At 43.2% G+C, this 21,230-nt stretch overlaps 2 protein-coding genes across 3 annotated transcripts in view; one reads left to right on the top strand and one right to left on the bottom strand.

Annotated features, from left to right (window-relative positions):
- The window catches only part of CFAP57 (cilia and flagella associated protein 57), a 29,646-nt gene extending 23,509 nt beyond the window's left edge, over positions 1-6,137 (bottom strand). The window contains exons 1-3 of the mRNA XM_075832672.1: positions 6,004-6,137; positions 3,890-4,070; positions 2,771-3,087 (exon numbers count right to left, since the gene is read on the bottom strand). Coding sequence (XP_075688787.1) covers positions 2,771-3,087; positions 3,890-4,046 — 474 coding nt within the window. The 5' untranslated portion in view covers positions 4,047-4,070; positions 6,004-6,137. The remainder of the gene's footprint in view (positions 1-2,770; positions 3,088-3,889; positions 4,071-6,003) is intronic.
- A 2-nt stretch (positions 6,138-6,139) lies between these two features.
- On the top strand, positions 6,140-21,130 carry EBNA1BP2 (EBNA1 binding protein 2). 2 transcript variants are annotated; one of them, XM_075832673.1, is made up of 10 exons: positions 6,140-6,247; positions 6,829-6,916; positions 7,515-7,598; positions 9,798-9,952; positions 12,637-12,760; positions 17,253-17,342; positions 17,454-17,529; positions 17,935-18,019; positions 18,294-18,465; positions 20,887-21,130. In XM_075832673.1, the coding sequence occupies exons 2-10, from the start codon at positions 6,842-6,844 to the stop codon at positions 20,935-20,937; spliced, it is 912 nt and encodes a 303-aa protein (XP_075688788.1). In that variant the 5' UTR covers positions 6,140-6,247; positions 6,829-6,841; the 3' UTR covers positions 20,938-21,130. The 2 variants fall into 2 exon arrangements, with proteins under 2 accessions (XP_075688788.1, XP_075688789.1); XM_075832674.1 differs by having other exon boundaries at positions 6,166-6,270.
- Positions 21,131-21,230: the final 100 nt, after the last annotated feature.

The raw sequence follows: 21,230 nt of genomic DNA on the forward strand, positions 1-21,230 counted from the left end.
ATTGTCTGAGGGGGCTGTCAGAGGGAAGGGGCATTGTCTGAGGGGGCTGTCAGAGGGAAGGGGCATTGTCTGAGAGGGCTGTCAGAGGGAAGGGGCATTGTCTGAGGGGGCTGTCAGAGGGAAGGGGCATTGTCTGAGGGGGCTGTCAGAGGGAATGGGCATTGTCTGAGGGGGCTGTCAGAGGGAATGGGCATTGTCTGAGAGGGCTGTCAGAGGGAAGGGGCATTGTCTGAGGGGGCTGTCAGAGGGAAGGGGCATTGTCTGAGGGGGCTGTCAGAGGGAAGGGGCATTGTCTGAGAGGGCTGTCAGAGGGAAGGGGCATTGTCTGAGGGGGCTGTCAGAGGGAAGGGGCATTGTCTGAGAGGGCTGTCAGAGGGAAGGGGCATTGTCTGAGGGGGCTGTCAGAGGGAAGGGGCATTGTCTGAGGGGGCTGTCAGAGGGAAGGGGCATTGTCTGAGGGGGCTGTCAGAGGGAAGGGGCATTGTCTGAGGGGGCTGTCAGAGGGAAGGGGCATTGTCTGAGGGGGCTGTCAGAGGGAAGGGGCATTGTCTGAGGGGGCTGTCAGAGGGAAGGGGCATTGTCTGAGGGGGCTGTCAGAGGGAAGGGGCATTGTCTGAGAGGGCTGTCAGAGGGAAGGGGCATTGTCTGAGGGGGCTGTCAGAGGGAATGGGCATTGTCTGAGAGGGCTGTCAGAGGGAAGGGGCATTGTCTGAGGGGGCTGTCAGAGGGAAGGGGCATTGTCTGAGGGGGCTGTCAGAGGGAAGGGGCATTGTCTGAGGGGGCTGTCAGAGGGAAGGGGCATTGTCTGAGGGGGCTGTCAGAGGGAAGGGGCATTGTCTGAGGGGGCTGTCAGAGGGAAGGGGCATTGTCTGAGGGGGCTGTCAGAGGGAAGGGGCATTGTCTGAGGGGGCTGTCAGAGGGAAGGGGCATTGTCTGAGAGGGCTGTCAGAGGGAAGGGGCATTGTCTGAGGGGGCTGTCAGAGGGAATGGGCATTGTCTGAGAGGGCTGTCAGAGGGAAGGGGCATTGTCTGAGGGGGCTGTCAGAGGGAAGGGGCATTGTCTGAGGGGGCTGTCAGAGGGAAGGGGCATTGTCTGAGAGGGCTGTCAGAGGGAAGGGGCATTGTCTGAGTGGGCTGTCAGAGGGAAGGGGCATTGTCTGAGGGGGCTATCAGAGGGAAGGGGCATTGTCTGAGAGGGCTGTCAGAGGGAAGGGGCATTGTCTGAGGGGGCTGTCAGAGGGAAGGGGCATTGTCTGAGGGGGCTGTCAGAGGGAAGGGGCATTGTCTGAGAGGGCTGTCAGAGGGAAGGGGCATTGTCTGAGTGGGCTGTCAGAGGGAAGGGGCATTGTCTGAGGGGGCTATCAGAGGGAAGGGGCATTGTCTGAGAGGGCTGTCAGAGGGAAGGGGCATTGTCTGAGGGGGCTGTCAGAGGGAAGGGGCATTGTCTGAGAGGGCTGTCAGAGGGAAGGGGCATTGTCTGAGAGGGCTGTCAGAGGGAAGGGGCATTGTCTGAGGGGGCTGTCAGAGGGAAGGGGCATTGTCTGAGGGGGCTGTCAGAGGGAAGGGGCATTGTCTGAGAGGGCTGTCAGAGGGAAGGGGCATTGTCTGAGAGGGCTGTCAGAGGGAAGGGGCATTGTCTGAGGGGGCTGTCAGAGGGAAGGGGCATTGTCTGAGGGGGCTGTCAGAGGGAAGGGGCATTGTCTGAGAGGGCTGTCAGAGGGAAGGGGCATTGTCTCGGGGCTATCAGAGGGAAGGGGCATTGTCTGAGAGGGCTGTCAGAGGGAAGGGGCATTGTCTGAGAGGGCTGTCAGAGGGAAGGGGCATTGACTGAGAGGGCTGGCAGAGGGAAGGGGCATTGACTGAGAGGGCTGTCAAAGGGAAGGGGCATTGACTAAGAGGGCTGGCAGGGGAGAGTGGCATTTACAGAGGGCAGGCAGAGGAGAGTGGCATTGACAGAGGGCTGGCAGACGGAAGGGGCATATACTGAGAGGGCTAGCAGAGGGGAGGGGCATTGTATGAGAGGATTGGCAGAGGGGAGTGGCATTGTCAGAGAGGGCTGGCAGAGTGGCATTGTTGGAGATGGTTGGCAGAGGGGAGGGGCATTGTTGGAAAGGGCTGGCAGAGGGGAGGGGCATTGTCTGAGAGAGATGGCAGAGGGGAGGGGCATTGTCTGAGAGAGATGGCAGAGGGGAGGGGCATTGTTAGAGAAGGCTGGCAGAGGGGAGGGGCATTGTCTGAGGGAGATGGCAGAGGGGAGGGGCATTGTTGGAGAGGGCTGGCAGAGGGGAGGGGCATTGTCTGAGGGAGATGGCAGAGGGGAGGGGCATTGTTAAAGAGGGCTGGCAGAGGGGAGGGGCATTGTCTGAGGGAGATGGCAGAGGCATTGTTGGAGAAGGCTGGCAGAGGGGAGGGGCATTGTCTGAGGGAGATGGCAGAGGGGAGGGGCATTGTTAGAGAGGGCTGGCAGAGGGGAGGGGCATATGGGACAAACCGTTTTCCAGCCCCTGTCCGGCACATTGCGAGGCTGTTTAGTGAAGGGAATTGCACACACTGGATCAATCATGAATGCTTCTTGCAGATGTAACATATCTATATATATATATATATCCAACATGATCACTGCATTTTACAACTTCCTCTCCAATGCCATTCAAGGTCCTGTGAACCTAATACGGTGTGGAGTCTTATACCGGAGAAAATGTATGGAGCTCCACCAAGCTGAGGGGAAATGAAAATAGATACTGGCCAATCCAATAATTGTGGAGTTTACCTGGTAAATGGGGCTATTCGTACTGTCCGCCCTCACAGTCGCCATCACTTTCTGCTTCTCCCACATCCAGAAGATGATCTGCCACTCAGGAGAGCCGGATAGCGCCACCAGGTACTTGGAGTCTGGTGAGAAGGCGATACTGACAAACTGGTGCGCCGTGAAGTCGGGAGCACTCAAGACTTTACGCTTCTTGAACGGCATGGATGCCAAATCATAGATGGTGATCGTAGCCTTGTCAGAACTTTTCTCGGACATGGCAAGGTAGCGGCGGTTGGGGCTGATCGCTAACGCCTGCATGCCCTGACTCTTCTCTGAGCCTGAAGACAAATAGACAAGAATCTTATATTAAAGGAGCAACGATAGAAAGACACATCTGAAGCTGAGGGAGTAGGGTTGGAAGGTGGGTGAATAAGCATTAAGTTCTGCTCTCCCTGTCGTGACAAGACAATAATTATTTAAAGAGACTATTTAAAGGGATTATTTAAAGGGACTATTTAAAGGGACTATTTAAAGGGATAATTTAAAGGGATAATTTAAAGGGAATTATTTTTTATTTCTTTTTAAAATGCTTAATGTGGCAGCCGGAGACAGAGAAAGGTAAGGTTTAAAGATGGCCGGACACATTCGATAAAACTTGGCTGAATCCACCGACTATCTAACGTGCATGACGCCTCCCAACTACCTTATGACCGCAGACGGGGAAAAGAAGAATCAGATTTTTACATGTCCGATACTTTGTTCCCACAGGAGATAAGTGGAGTCTGGCAGCTCCTTATTATTTTCTCACCTTATTTATGAGTCGGGCACTACCTCATGTGTATGTCCTCAGTAAGTTCTGCCAAGTCTTCCCTGCCCTCAGGGGAAAGGCCTGGTAAATCTGAGACAGACTGGTTACTAAGGACAAGCTACCTGACAAAACCATTGAAAAGACTGGTTGTTACAATGTATCCCTAGCAACCAGACTGTCAGACTGAGCTCAGCTCACAGGCAGATGGTCCCTGTGCTGTCAGCAGCCCGGCAGCAGTCACGTCATGCCAACTTTCGTTTTGTCGGAGACCCCCTTTACTAATAGTTCAGTCTTCCGCAGACAGACTCTGCTGGCACCTCAGAGGCTCCTACCTGGAATAAACTTCTGCCATTTCTGATCCACGTTATACTTTATACAGTTGTTGCCGGACGGGAATATCAGTGTTTGTTCATCAAAGTAACAGATGTTATTGGCAACTTTCGGTTGGAGACCAAAGATATAATGAGACTGAGCCACAATCACCGACATGTTGGATGAACGCCTCCGGTCCACCTGCAGGAAATAAACGAGCACGAGCGGTTAGAATACGGAAAAACTACGAAAGACTAAAAAATAATCACATCATCGTTATAATAAAGTGAAAGTCCTTCAGTCCGGCATCCAATAATCTAGAAAGTCTGATAGTCCAGGCCGGCAATATAAACTCAGTGGCTGCTCTGAATGACGTGGTCACATGACCTCACACTAGACGACACGTCACACGCAGCCGCATTATTTTGATAGGAATGGCGCTGATTTTTTAATAACATTATCCGAGTAAGTTACAAAAACTACTAAATGCACAAAACAATCCCGTAAAACCCCCAAATGTAAATAAATATCTAGAAATGAGGGCTGAATGCATAAATATACACGCCGCGATGTGCGAGCAAATGAAGACGAAAAATCAGTCACAAAACTGGCGCCAGTTCTATTAAAACTGGGCTATAGTGACAAATACGACTATCCTGACCTGTCACCATAAGCAAAAATAATGGCGCACGCGCATGTGAGGTTAATATTTTGCTATTGGTTGCTGAACAACATGGAGTTATCGCAGAGCCGACGCTTATATCCATGAAAAGTAGAGAGAAGTATAGAAATATATAGATTGGGCAGTTATAATATACAGAAGTTATAATACACAGACGTTATAATACACAGACGTTATAATACACAGAAGTTATAATATACAGAAGTTATAATATACAGAAGTTATAATACACAGAAGTTATAATATACAGAAGTTATAATATACAGAAGTTATAATACACAGAAGTTATAATATACAGAAGTTATAATATACAGAAGTTATAATACACAGAAGTTATAATACACAGAAGTTATAATACACAGACGTTATAATATACAGAAGTTATAATATACAGAAGTTATAATATACAGACGTTATAATATACAGACGTTATAATACACAGAAGTTATAATACACAGAAGTTATAATACACAGAAGTTATAATATACAGAAGTTATAATACACAGAAGTTATAATACACAGACGTTATAATATACAGACGTTATAATATACAGATGTTATAATACACAGAAGTTATAATATACAGAAGTTATCATATACAGAAGTTATAATACACAGACGTTATAATATACAGACGTTATAATATACAGACGTTATAATATACAGAAGTTATAATACACAGACGTTATAATATACAGAAGTTATAATATACAGACGTTATAATACACAGAAGTTATAATATACAGAAGTTATAATACACAGAAGTTATAATACACAGAAGTTATAATACACAGAAGTTATAATATACAGAAGTTATAATACACAGAAGTTATAATACACAGAAGTTATAATATACAGAAGTTATAATACACAGAAGTTATAATACACAGAAGTTATAATACACAGAAGTTATAATACACAGAAGTTATAATATACAGAAGTTATAATATACAGATGTTATAATACACAGAAGTTATAATATACAGACATTATAATATACAGAAGTTATAATATACAGAAGTTATAATACACAGAAGTTATAATACACAGAAGTTATAATACACAGAAGTTATAATACACAGAAGTTATAATATACAGAAGTTATAATATACAGAAGTTATAATATACAGAAGTTATAATATACAGAAGTTATAATACACAGAAGTTATAATATACAGAAGTTATAATACACAGACGTTATAATATACAGAAGTTATAATATACAGAAGTTATAATACACAGAAGTTATAATACACAGGAGTTATAATACACAGAAGTTATAATATACAGAAGTTATAATACACAGAAGTTATAATACACAGAAGTTATAATACACAGAAGTTATAATATACAGAAGTTATAATACACAGAAGTTATAATACACAGAAGTTATAATACACAGAAGTTATAATATACAGGCAGGATGATCCCGTGACATGACATTGCGCTTACCTGCCTCTCCTCACTGTGTACCCTCAGTTACCATAGAGACAGGACGCTCCGCCGCACAGAACGCTGGGGAGCCGCAAGGGATGATGGGACATGGAGTCCCGGCAGAGCGGTCTCTATGGCGCCTGTAGTTCCAGTCGCAGGCTTGATGATGTCAGCGGAAGTGAGACGATAGAAGACTTCCGGCAGGTCACACGTGCGCTTTGCTAGGTGTAGTGCGGTTCCCTGTGTGTGAAGAGGGGGCGAGGTTTGTGCACGGAGCTCTTCTGGGTAATGGAGACGTTAGGAATCTGTGGTAGAGGGGGCTGGGGTTTTGGGGGCTCATTTATTGCTTGCTCTAGGGGTTATGTACAAGGGTGACGGTTGTTGCTGCAGAAAGTGGGGACTAATGTAGTCCCGAAAGTGCTGAAACCAAGTATGTCGCCAAACGTTGCATCCAACATGGAGGTCAATGTTAATCGTACACGTCTGTCTTGCTTTTCGTGATGACTTTTATAATGAGGATAATTTTGCGCTGGTGACCATATTGTTGTAGCCTGGCCGTGTTCGTAGCTGATACGATATGTTTGTAGAAGTTGGTGGAATCGGTAAAGGATTTTGTTGGGGTAAATGTCAACTGGAATTGTTTGCGGTTCTGATGATGGGGGTTTGCGGTTCTGATGATGGGGGTTTGCGGTTCTGATGGGGGTTTTTCTTTGTTTTTCCATATACAGGGGTCAGGGATGTAATTTTGCTCTGGTTGGTCGGGGGTCACTTACGTTAATATGTCAGATTTCCGTTGCTATAAGTTTCGCTCTTACGTTTTTGACGTATTCTGTTGGTTCTCAGGATCGGATCCGTCATGTTGGACCATGGAGAGGACAGCGCCTCGGAATCAGACTCGGACTTTGATCCTTCAGAACTGACAGATAAAGAGGTGAGAGGCGGCAGATCGAGGGTCTAGGGGAGACTTCATGTTTAATACGTTTGCTTGAAACTGAATATAAGGAATACAAGTAGCGTCCCCTCCCCCGCCTCCATGGCGGCCGTGATTTATATTCCTCCAGTGACGCACTGATATTACAAGTTACAGTAAATATATAATGTGTCCACACCGAGACAGAAACGGAACACACGATCTCTGGGAAGAAGACGGTCGTTTCATACTGGGGTGGTCTTTGTGTTTTGGCCTGGACGTGTATTGTTGGATTGTACTCTGTCATGTATGGAGGATATATATATATATATATATATATATATAATGTGTGCTGCATATACATCGTTCAGCCGTAACAAAACCTCTGCCAGGTGAAGTGAATAACACTGATTATCTGTTTACAGTGTTGTTTGACTAAGGGGGTGATATATTAGGCGTGTCCAAAAAGGCCATTCTTGTGGGGTCGCCCTGGTCTTGTGGGGTCCATGACGGGTCAGAGCTGTGTGGGTGGCACGAGGGCGACTACACGATAATAGGCAGGCGGGTGTATTGTTATAGCTGATTAGTGTATAGTAACTGCACTCTGTTTCTATTATAGTTGCAAGAAGCGTTTTCTCAGGGAAAGCTGAAACCTGGACTGAATGTGGTACTAGAAGAAAAGAAGAGGGTGCCTAATGATGTGGTGAGTGCGGGTACAGACGTGTGCAGAACGGTTACTCCATTCCGATCAAGATGTCTTAGGAAGATGATTGACTATAGTAACCAAATGTATGTGACATCTGCTCTCCCAATCTTTTGCTCTGATAGTTTCCTTGCGTTGCAGCTTGAAGCCGCTTTAAAACCCTATTTTATATGAGATATATACGTATGACCTACGTGAAAAGTGATGTCACTGTGTACATACATGACATTACTTATCCTGTACTGATCCTGAGTTACATCCTGTATTATACTCCAGAGCTGTACTCACTATTCTGCTGGTGGAGTCGCTGTGTACATACATTACATTACCTATCCTGTACTGATCCTGAGTTACATCCTGTATTATACTCCAGAGCTGCACTCACTATTCTGCTGGTGGAGTCACTGTGTACATACATTACATTACTTATCCTGTACTGATCCCGAGTTATATCCTGTATTATACTCCAGAGCTGCACTCACTATTCTGCTGGTGGGGGTCACTGTGTACATACATTACATTACTTATCCTGTACTGATCCTGAGTTATATTCTATATTATACTCCAGAGCTGCACTCACTATTCTGCTGGTGGAGTCACTATGTACATACATTACTTATCCTGTACTGATCCTGAGCTACATCCTGTATTATACTCCAGAGCTGCACTCACTATTCTGCTGGTGGAGTCACTATGTACATACATTACATTACTTATCCTGTACTGATCCTGAGTTACATGCTGTATTATACTCCAGAGCTGCACTCACTATTCTGCTGGTGGAGTCACTGTGTACATACATTACATTACTTATCCTGTACTGATCCTGACTTACATCCTGTATTATACTCCAGAGCTGCACTCACTATTCTGCTGGTGGAGTCGCTGTGTACATACATTACATTACCTATCCTGTACTGATCCTGAGTTACATCCTGTATTATACTCCAGAGCTGCACTCACTATTCTGCTGGTGGAGTCACTGTGTACATACATTACTTATCCTGTACTGATCCTGAGTTACATCCTGTATTATACTCCAGAGCTGCACTGACTATTCTGCTGGTGGGGTCACTGTGTACATACATTACCTATCCTGTACTGATCCTGAGTTACATCCTGTATTATACTCCAGAGCTGCACTCACTATTCTGCTGGTGGAGTCACTGTGTACATACATTACTTATCCTGTACTGATCCTGAGTTACATCCTGTATTATACTCCAGAGCTGCACTGACTATTCTGCTGGTGGGGTCACTGTGTACATACATTACATATCCTGTACTGATCCTGAGTTACATCCTGTATTATACTCCAGAGCTGCACTCACTATTCTGCTGGTGGAGTCACTGTGTACATACATTACTTATCCTGTACTGATCCTGAGTTACATCCTGTATTATACTCCAGAGCTGCACTCACTATTCTGCTGGTGGAGTCACTGTGTACATACATGACATTACTTATCCTGTACTGATCCTGAGTTACATCCTGTATTATACTCCAGAGCTGCACTCACTATTCTGCTGGTGGAGTTACTGTGTACATTACATTACTTATCCTGTACTGATCCTGAGTTACATCCTGTATTATACTCCAGAGCTGCTCTCACTATTCTGCTGGTGGAGTCACTGTGTACATACATTACATTACTTATCCTGTACTGATCCTGAGTTACATCCTGTATTATACTCCAGAGCTGCACTCACTATTCTGCTGGTGGAGTCACTGTGTACATACATTACATTACTTATCCTGTACTGATCCTGAGTTACATCATGTATTATACTCCAGAGCTGCACTCACTATTCTGCTGGTTTTGAGTGGAAACAGTCACCAAGCTTGTAGACAGACAGACAGATCTTTGACATAGCTAAGTTCTCATACTGCAGGGAGTTGTTGTTTTCGCCTATATTTAATGACTGTACAGTGACGGGTGTAAGGGGAACATATACGAGAATGCAAATCACCAGAGCAACTTCTATGCAGACACTGAACAAGCAGTGAGATCTCCGCTCTAAAGCCTGTAGTGTTTTACTATAACTTTTTAAACAGATTATTTCTATATGTAAAGTAATGTTCAGAGGTGGATATAATCTTTCAGTTTGTATATAGATCCGGAATCTTCCAGAGACTTTGACAGAGAATGTTTGTTTATTCTGAAAACTGTCAAGCAGTAACACGTGTTTCTGATTTAGAACGGATTGAAGCAAAGTCTAAAGGATCTGAAAAAAGACATGTCCTGGGTGGAGCGTCTGGATGTGACTGCTGCTCCCCCACCAGACCCGACAGAGCAGAAAGTGGATGACGCTGATGAGGAAGCGGAGAATGATTTCAGAAGGGAGATGCGCTTGTAAGTGATCCGTGATGGCAACTTAATGTGTTATCAGAATATGAACTATTGTTTAAATCAAGTTTTTATGTTAAACACCTTTTTAAATAATTTTTTGAGCCTGACCCTTCCTGTTCTGTGGAGATCACTTTTCAGCAGTCATCTAATTATCATCAGACCGGATTACACAGACAGGTAACACCTATATATAGATAACACAGGATCCACCATTCATAATAGACTGCTGTGAGAAGTGATCTCCACAGGACAGGAAGGATCAGTCATTATCACAGGCAGGATTACACTGACAGGTAACACCTATATATAGATGGAGAGAGAGAACACAGGATCCACCATTCATAATAGATCGATCCTTCCTGTCCTGTAGAGATCACTTCTCCGCATCATCTCATTATCATCTCAGGCAGGATTACACTGACAGGTAACACCTATATATAGATAACACAGGATCAATCATTGACAATAGGTGATGTACACAGCTCCCCTCTCCCGTAGAAGTTAAAGCGGCAGATTTACTAACTGTCCTCGTTTTAGACAGCAAGAACTTAGATCAGGCAGTCGGATAATGCGCCAAATTTGGTGGTGCATGATACATTTGGTGCATCAAGCTGGACCCGTCTCTCATCCTTATACCACATATTATTTGGCCTATTTAACACCAGGTTCTTTGCCCATATTAAACCACGTTCCATTATGACAGGACTTTCCCCCCCCCCCTCCCCCCCCCTAGGCCAGACCAGCTTGTCGAGCGTGTCGAAAATGTGGCGCACAGCATGAAGACTTGTCAGAATTATGGCAGATTTAAAATAGGAAATCTGCCCCCTGTGAATCCTCTCCAGACTACAGGATCATAAACTTCACAGCAGTCACATGGAACTGATAATGCTGATAACAGAGCTGCTGCTGAGGCAAGACGGCCACCCCTCAATCATGTACAGAAAATAGTCTACATGGTCTACGATCAGAAAATAAAAACAAATTAGAAAAAAAATAATTAACTATCTGACTCTAATTAGTAAAGACAAATATATAGATTACATGTCTCCACCAGCAGAATAGTGAGTGCAGCTCTGGAGTATAATACAGGATGTATCTCAGGATCAGTACAGGATAAGTAATGTAATGTATGCACACAGTGACTCCACCAGCAGAATAGTGAGTGCAGCTCTGGAGTATAATACAGGGTGTAACTCAGGATCAGTACAGGATAAGTAATGTTATGTATGTACACAGTGATTCCACCAGCAGAATAGTGAGTGCAGCTCTGGAGTATAATACATGATATAACTCTGGATCAGTACAGGATAAGTAATGTAATGTATGTGCTCAGTGACTCCACCAGCAGAATAGTGAGTGCAGCTCTGGAGTATAATACAGGATATAACTCATGATCAGTACAGATAAGTAATGTAATGTATGTACACAGTGACTCCATCAGCAAAATAGTGAGTGCAGCTCTGGAGTAGAATACAGGATGTAACTCAGGATCAGTACAGGATAAGTAATGTAATGTATATACACAGTGACTCCACCTGCAGAATAGTGAGTGCAGCTCTGGAGTATAATACAGGATATAACTCAGGATCAGTACAGGATAAGTAATGTAATGTATGTACACAGTGACTCCACCAGCAGAATAGTGAGTGCAGCTCTGGAGTATAATACAGGATATAACTCAGGATCAGTACAGGATAAGTAATGTAATGTATGTACACAGTGACTCCACCAGCAGAATAGTGAGTGCAGCTCTGGAGTATAATACAGCATGTAACTCAGGATCAGTACAGGATAAGTAATGTAATGTATGTACACAGTGATTCCACCAGCAGAATAGTGAGTGCAGCTCTGGAGTATAATACAGGATATAACTCAGGATCAGTACAGGATAAGTAATGTAATGTAAGTGCACAGTGACTCCACCAGCAGAATAGTGAGTGCAGCTCTGGAGTATAATACAGGATATAACTCAGGATCAGTACAGGATAAGTAATGTAATGTATGTACACAGTGACTCCACCAGCAGAATAGTGAGTGCAGCTCTGGAGTATAATACAGGATGTAAGTCAGTATCAGTACAGGATAAGTAATGTAATGTATGTGCACAGTGACTCCACCAGCAGAATAGTGAGTGCAGCTCTGGAGTATAATACAGGATGTAACTCAGGATCAGTATAGGATAAGTAGTGTAATGTATGTACACAGTGACTCCACCAGCAGAATAGTGAGTGCAGCTCTGGAGTATAATACAGGATATAACTCAGGATCAGTACAGGATAAGTAATGTAATGTATGTACACAGTGACTCCACCAGCAGAATAGTGAGTGCAGCTCTGGAGTATAATACAGGATATAACTCAGGATCAGTACAGGATAAGTAATGTAATGTATGTACACAGTGACTCCACCAGCAGAATAGTGAGTGCAGCTCTGAAGTATAATACAGGATGTAACTCAGGATCAGTACAGGACAAGTAATGTAATGTATGTACACAGTGACTCCACCAGCAGAATAGTGAGTGCAGCTCTGGAGTATAATACAGGATCAGTAATGTTTGTACTCCGCTTTTTATGTAGATTTATTCTGTATGTAAAATGCTGTGTGGATATTTGGGGGATCGGCATGGCGCATCCTATAGTTGGACATCCGTTGGTAATTTTTCCATATATCCTCCGTTCTTCCTCAGTTACCGCCAAGCACAAGCTGCAGTGATCCTTGCTCTGCCGCGGTTTAAAATGCTTAAAGTCTTTACAAAGCGTCCTGATGATTATTTTGCAGAGATGGCCAAAACTGACCAACACATGCAGAAGGTTAGTGGAGCCCCCGAACCCCCCCCCCCCACCCCTGGCTGTAAGCAGATTCCTCTTCTGGTTTCGGGGGCTTTCTGGTTTTATGTAGATAAAGGTTAATCATTTTAAAATGAAAAGTTCTTCAACATTTTCAGTATCTCTGCTTGCTGTCAGTGAAATATTTAGTACCGGAATAAGAGAATGGATCTCCCTCATGTGATGACCACACAGGTGCAGGGCTCGTTACAGTAGTTATCAGAGCTCTCTCTTGTAACAAGCCGTGCACCTGTGATCAGGACAGATATTTTGGAAGGTTCCCATTCACTGATAGCAACCAGTGTTCCTGAGATGGTGAGGCATTTGAGTGCAGATCTCTTCACTACAACAACTGAGCCTTATTTGCTGAAACTTGAACTGAAAGTTCATAAGAGGTGACGTGTTTGTGTAATGATCTCGTACGTCATCGATTCCTGAGAACTTTTTAATTCTGGAAAGCAGTGGAGGCCTGAAAACACAAACTTCACCTTTTGTGATCTGCGGCTATTTCAGGGTGGACAGAGGCGAACTGTAGGACATTGCTCTCTGTTATCTGCCATTTCTGGCCAGGAAGACGCTGACATACCGGGAAATGCAGAAACCTCCCCTCCCCCACGTTCACTACTTAGTCACATATATTCAGTGCTGCAGAGACATTACATCATATGTGTGACTGATATCAGCCGCTCCTCTTATATCACTCCAGCACTATTATATCCTCCAGAGACATTACATCATATGTGACTGATATCAGCCGCTCCTCTTATATCACTCTAGTACTATTATATCCTCCAGAGACATTACATCATATGTGACTGATATCAGCCGCTCCTCTTATATCACTCCAGTACTATTATATCCTCCAGAGATATTACATCATATGTGACTGATATCAGCCGCTCCTCTTATATCACTCCAGCACTATTATATCCTCCAGAGACATTACATCATATGTGTGACTGATATCAGCCGCTCCTCTTATAACACTCCAGCACTATTATATCCTCCAGAGACATTACGTCATATATGTGACTGATATCAGCCGCTCCTCTTATATCACTCCAGTACTATTATATCCTCCAGAGACATTACGTCATATATGTGACTGATATCAGCCGCTCCTCTTATATCACTCCAGTACTATTATATCCTCCAGAGATATTACATCATATGTGACTGATATCAGCCGCTCCTCTTATATCACTCCAGTACTATTATATCCTCCAGAGACATTACATCATATGTGTGACTGATATCAGCCGCTCCTCTTATAACACTCCAGTACTATTATATCCTCCAGAGACATTACATCATATGTGTGACTGATATCAGCCGCTCCTCTTATATCACTCCAGCACTATTATATCCTCCAGAGACATTACATCATATGTGACTGATATCAGCCACTCCTCTTATAACACTCCAGTACCATTATATCCACCAGACATTACATCATATGTGTGACTGATATCAGCCGCTCCTCTTATAACACTCCAGTACTATTATATCCTCCAGAGACATTACATCATATGTGTGACTGATATCAGCCGCTCCTCTTATATCACTCCAGCACTATTATATCCTCCAGAGACATTACATCATATGTGTGACTGATATCAGCCGCTCCTCTTATATCACTCCAGTACTATTATATCCTCCAGATACATTACATCATATGTGTGACTGATATCAGCCGCTCCTCTTATAACACTCCAGTACTATTATATCCTCCAGAGACATTACATCATGTGTGACTGATATCAGCCGCTCCTCTTATAAAACTCCAGTACTATTATATCCTCCAGACATTACATCATATGTGTGACTGATATCAGCCGCTCCTCTTATCACTCCAGTACTATTATATCCTCCAGAGACATTACATCATATGTGTGACTGATATCAGCCGCTCCTCTTATATCACTCCAGTACTATTATATCCTCCAGAGACATTACATCATATATGTGACTGATATCAGCCGCTCCTCTAATATCACTCCAGTACTATTATATCCTCCAGAGACATTACATCATATATGTGACTGATATCAGCCGCTCCTCTTATATCACTCCAGTACTATTATATCCTCCAGATACATTACATCATATGTGTGACTGATATCAGCCGCTCCTCTTATATCACTCCAGTACTATTATATCCTCCAGAGACATTACATCATATGTGACTGATATCAGCCGCTCCTCTTATATCACTCCAGCACTATTATATCCTCCAGAGACATTACATCATATGTGTGACTGATATCAGCCGCTCCTCTTATAACACTCCAGCACTATTATATCCTCCAGAGACATTACATCATATGTGACTGATATCAGCCGCTCCTCTTATATCACTCCAGTACTATTATATCCTCCAGAGACATTACATCATATGTGACTGATATCAGCCACTCCTCTTATATCACTCCAGTACTATTATATCCTCCAGAGACATTACATCATATGTGTGACTGATATCAGCCGCTCCTCTTATATCACTCCAGCACTATTATATCCTCCAGAGACATTACATCATATGTGACTGATATCAGCCACTCCTCTTATAACACTCCAGTACCATTATATCCACCAGACATTACATCATATGTGACTGATATCAGCCGCTCCTCTTATATCACTCCAGCACTATTATATCCTCCAGAGACATTACATCATATGTGTGACTGATATCAGCCGCTCCTCTTAGAAAACTCCAGTACAATTATATCCTCCAGAGACATTACATCATATGTGTGACTGATATCAGCCGCTCCTCTTATATCACTCCAGCACTATTATATCCTCCAGAGACATTACATCATATGTGACTGATATCAGCCACTCCTCTTATAACACTCCAGTACCATTATATCCACCAGACATTACATCATATGTGACTGATATCAGCCGCTCCTCTTATCACTCCAGTACCATTATATCCACCAGACATTACATCATATGTGACTGATATCAGCCGCTCCTCTTATAACACTCCAGCACTATTATATCCTCCAGACATTACATCATCTGTGTGACTGATATCAGCCGCTCCTCTTATATCACTCCAGTACTATTATATCCTCCAGACATTACATCATATGTGTGACTGATATCAGCCGCTCCTCTTATATCACTCCAGTACTATTATATCCTCCAGAGACATTACATCATATGTGACTGATATCAGCCGCTCCTCTTATATCACTCCAGTACTATTATATCCTCCAGAGACATTACATCATATGTGTGACTGATATCAGCCGCTCCTCTTATAACACTCCAGTACTATTATATCCTCCAGAGACATTACATCATATGTGACTGATATCAGCCGCACCTCTTATATCACTCCAGTACTATTATATCCTCCAGAGACATTACATCATATATGTGACTGATATCAGCCGCTCCTCTTATATCACTCCAGTACTATTATATCCTCCAGAGACATTACATCATATGTGTGACTGATATCAGCCGCTCCTCTTATATCACTCCAGTACTATTATATCCTCCAGAGACATTACATCATATATGTGACTGATATCAGCCGCTCCTCTTATATCACTCCAGTACTATTATATCCTCCAGAGACATTATATCATATGTGACTGATATCAGCAGCTCCTCTTATATCACTCCAGTACTATTATATCCTCCAGAGACATTACATCATATATGTGACTGATATCAGCCGCTCCTCTTATATGACTCCAGTACTATTATATCCTCCAGAGACATTACATCATATATGTGACTGATATCAGCAGCTCCTCTTATATCACTCCAGTACTATTATATCCTCCAGAGACATTACATCATATATGTGACTGATATCAGCCGCTCCTCTTATATCACTCCAGTACTATTATATCCTCCAGAGACATTACATCATATGTGACTGATATCAGCCGCTCCACTTATAACACTCCAGTACTATTATATCCTCCAGAGACATTACATCATATGTGTGACTGATATCAGCCGCTACTCTTCTATCACTCCAGCACTATTATATCCTCCAGAGACATTACATCATATGTGTGACTGATATCAGCCGCTCCTCTTATAACACTCCAGCACTATTATATCCTCCAGAGACATTACATCATATGTGTGACTGATATCAGCCGCTCCTCTTATATCACTCCAGCACTATTATATCCCCCAGAGACACTACATCATATGTGTGACTGATATCAGCCGCTCCTCTTATATCACTCCAGCACTATTATATCCTCCAGAGACATTACATCATATGTGACTGATATCAGCCGCTCCTCTTATATCACTCCAGTACTATTATATCCTCCAGACATTACATCATATGTGTGACTGATATCAGCCGCTCCTCTTATATCACTCCAGCACTATTATAAGCTGCACTCTTTAGGTGTGCTGTCCCTTTAAGATGTTTTCTACGTTTTGGGATCTCTGCATTTTGTTCTTAGGATTTTCTTATTTGGTTTTCTAGGTTCGAAGGAAACTTCAATCAAAACAGATCTCAATGGAGAAATCAGAGAAAGCCAAACAGCTGCGAGCTTTGAGGAAGTACGGGAAGAAGGTGAGGGGCTCCGCTTTGGGTGTCTTACCGTGACTGAGGCTTTCGTGTCAGTGTCCACTTGTATTGAGTCCTGCAGCTCACACGACGCTTGTTTGTTGCTTTTATTTTTAGGTGCAAATTGAAGTTTTACAGAAGAGGCAGAAAGATAAATCCAACATGATGAATCAGATAAAAAAATATCAGAAAGGTAAAGATCCGCGGGTACACGAAAAATACGCAGCGCCGCTATTTTATTGTGTTGGAGCTCTGTTTTTCTGAGCTTCAAACCCCTGCATAGACATAGTTACATGATAAAATTCTGTCTGCCTGCGGCCACCACTAGAGGGAGCACAGGAGACATCTGCATACATCTTATCCATTGAACTCCATATTAAAACCGTTTTCGATATGCTCCTGAGCTCCCCCTAGTGGTGACTACAGAAAGTCATTTTATCTTTAAATTCATCTATTTATAGGATTTGGTCCAAAAAAATTTAACTCTGACTGCTCTTAAGATATATTAAGACGTTAATCTGCACAGAATGTTTATGCTAAAAATAAATTTATATACATTTACACTGGAGCTCCTTGACATTTTTTTATCATTTTTAAGGTCTTTCGGATAAGCTGGATTTTCTAGAGGGAGATCAGCCTCAACAGAAAGCTGGTGGAGCAAAGATGAAGTCTAAGAAAGGGGGGTAAGTGTCCATGACGGGACAAATGTCTCCAGGTTCTAGCAATTCCCGTGGATGCCGTACTTCAGTGGTTTGCAGCCCGTGGTGCTCCGGCTCTTCTGAAACTATAACTCACGATATGTCAGTGCGTGCTGGGAGTTGTATGTTCACAACCTCTAGTGGAGCCACAGATTGCAAGACCTTAGATATTTCTATTGTAGATGTCATCTTGTCACTTGTAGATTTTTAGGGCATGGAGTAAATGATTGTCAACACAAATTTATCTCTCTATGTATAGACCGAACTCCAAGAGAAAATATAAAGATGAGAAATTTGGATTCGGGGGAAGGAAGAAAGGTTCAAAGATGAATACAAAGGAAAGTTTTAATGATGTGTCTGGTTTTCGAGCAAGTAAGGCACATGGCAGAGGTCCCCACAGGCCCGGCAAGAAAGGAGGCAAAAATGCAAATGTAAGTATATAAAATAATAATGGAGTGTTCCACTAGTCAGTGTACATACATTACTTATCCTGAGTTACATCCTGTATTATACTCCAGAGCTGCACTCACTATTCTGCTGGTGGAGTCACTGTGTACATACATTACTTATCCTGTACTGATCCTGAGTTATATCCCGTATTAAACTCCAGAGCTGCACTCACTATTCTGCTGGTGCAGTCACTGTGTGCATACATTACATTACTTATCCTGTACTGATCCTGAGTTACATCCTGTATTATACTCCAGAGCTGCACTCACTATTCTGCTGGTGGAGTCACTGTGTACATACATTACATTACTTATCCTGTACTGATCCTGAGTTATATCCTGTATTATACTCCAGAGCTGCACTCACTATTCTGCTGGTGGAGTCACTGTATACATACATTACATTACTTATCCTGTACTGATCCTGAGTTACATACTGTATTATACTCCAGAGCTGCACTCACTATTCTGCTGGTGGAGTCACTGTGTACATACATTACATTACTTATCCTGTACTGATCCTGAGTTATATCCCGTATTAAACTCCAGAGCTGCACTCACTATTCTGCTGGTGGAGTCACTGTGTACATACATTACATTACTTATCCTGTACTGATCCTGAGTTATATCCTGTATTATACTCCAGAGCTGCACTCACTATTCTGCTGGTGGAGTCACTGTATACATACATTACATTACTTCTCCTGTACTGATCCTGAGTTACATCCTGTATTATACTCCAGAGCTGCACTCACTATTCTGCTGGTGGAGTCACTGTGTACATACATTGCATTACTTATCCTGTACTGATCCTGAGTTACATCCTGTATTATACTCCAGAGCTGCACTCACTATTCTGCTGGCGGTGTCACTGTGTACATACATTACATTACTTATCCTGTACTGATCCGGAGTTACATCCTGTATTATACTCCAGAGCTGCACTCACTATTCTGCTGGTGGAGTCACTGTGTACATACATAACATTACTTATCCTGTACTGATCCTGAGTTACATCCTGTATTATACTCCAGAGCTGCACTCACTATTCTGCTGGCGGTGTCACTGTGTACATACATTACATTACTTATCCTGTACTGATCCTGAGTTACATCCTGTATTATACTCCAGAGCTGCACTCACTATTCTGCTGGTGGAGTCACTGTGTACATACATAACATTACTTACCCTGTACTTATCCTGAGTTATATCCTGTATTATACTCCAGAGCTGCACTCACTATTCTGCTGGTGGAGTCACTGTGTACATGCATTACATTACTTATCCTGTACTGATCCTGAGTTACATATTGTATTATACTTCAGAGCTGCACTCACTATTCTGCTGGATGGGTCACTGTGTACATACATTACATTACTTATCCTGTATTGATCCTGAGTTATATCCTGTATTATACTCCAGAGCTGCACTCACTATTCTGCTGGTGGGGTCACTGTGTACATACATTACATTACTTATCCTGTACTGATCCTGAGTTACATCGCGTATTATACTCCCAACTTGGAGATTATAATACTAAAATATCATAAAAATTTAAAATAATTAAAATACGAGAGTAAAAATACATAAAACGCAATAAAAATATTAGAGAGTGATGGGATTAACCATTAAAAGATTATAGCGCATCCTCGCCCTATCCGAACCGTGTCAATGTGAAGTGCGCACGCGCTGGTGAATTATCTATATACATACACCTGCATCACTATCATAAATTGCTAGGGAGTGAAACAAATCTCATATTGAAGGTTACGTTGTATCTAGTAAATTCCCATTGGTATCCACCCAGTGAAAGAGCGGCACTCATTCTGCTGATTGTTATTGGAAACAGTCAGCCAGTTTGTTGACAAACACCCCCCCCCCCCCCCCCCCCCCCGCCCCACCTAACTGCTCAGTTGAGCTCATGTAATGTGAGGGCAGTTGGTCTTTCCTACATCAGATAACGGTGCAGCAGCTCCTGGTGTAAAGAGGACAGAATGCAAATCTGAGCAAGTTCTTAGATGCCGAACATGCAGGGGTTTTGGAAGATTTTGGCTGTGAAGCCTGCAGAATTGTGAATGCAGCTCTGGAGTATAATATTGGCTGCTGGGAGTGCACTTTAGATTCCCCATGGCTTCGTTACATGTGCGGTTTTTGGCGGCCTCTATTTAGGGAATAACATACATCCTCATATCATGGTGGAATCTCTTCGCAGACCGCACCGGCTGCCATAAACTGCTACCTTGTTTTGCAGCAGAGTTTGGTTTTGCCCTGTGTCCTGCAGGTTCAATGTGGGAATTGTTTCCTCCGTCACCTTACACTGCTCTTCATGCATCTCCTGGAATTTAACCCTTTATTTTCCACGTCTTCACTTTAATCTCTTTTTTTTATTTTGTCTTTATCCAGAAGAGACCGGGTAAGAATGTGCGGCAGAAGATGAAGAATAAAGGACGATAAGAGACGCTCGGACGGATCTGCTGGGACATTGATATAAGCCGAGGGACCTCCTCTGGATGGACTGTATATCGTCAGACTCTATGAATGTCGCGTTTCTCGTGGCGCCAGTCACCGCGCCCGGCCCGCCCCTGTCATGTTGTTTTTATATGGAATGACTTTTATGGTTCTATTAAATTACACAAGTGGAACTGCAGCGGCTTTAGCTCTTTAGTGTGAGGACGGGCTTCAGGCTACAACACCAAGGGCCCCAAGTGACTGAGGGCCAATCCCAGTGTTAGAGCAGGTGCAGGTCT

The sequence above is a fragment of the Rhinoderma darwinii genome, chromosome 7 (genome assembly GCF_050947455.1).
Source record: "Rhinoderma darwinii isolate aRhiDar2 chromosome 7, aRhiDar2.hap1, whole genome shotgun sequence".
Classification (NCBI taxonomy): Eukaryota; Metazoa; Chordata; class Amphibia; order Anura; family Rhinodermatidae; genus Rhinoderma; species Rhinoderma darwinii.

What these genes read in the sequence shown, in the direction of transcription:
- EBNA1BP2 (XM_075832673.1), top strand. Translation starts at nt 6,842, where the DNA reads ATGTTGGACCATGGAGAGGACAGCGCCTCGGAATCAGACTCGGACTTT. An exon ending in TTCAGAAGGGAGATGCGCTT is followed by an intron (nt 9,953 to 12,636) that starts GTAAGTGATCCG and finishes GTTCTTCCTCAG; the next exon opens with TTACCGCCAAGCACAAGCTG. An exon ending in CTGACCAACACATGCAGAAG is followed by an intron (nt 12,761 to 17,252) that starts GTTAGTGGAGCC and finishes TTGGTTTTCTAG; the next exon opens with GTTCGAAGGAAACTTCAATC.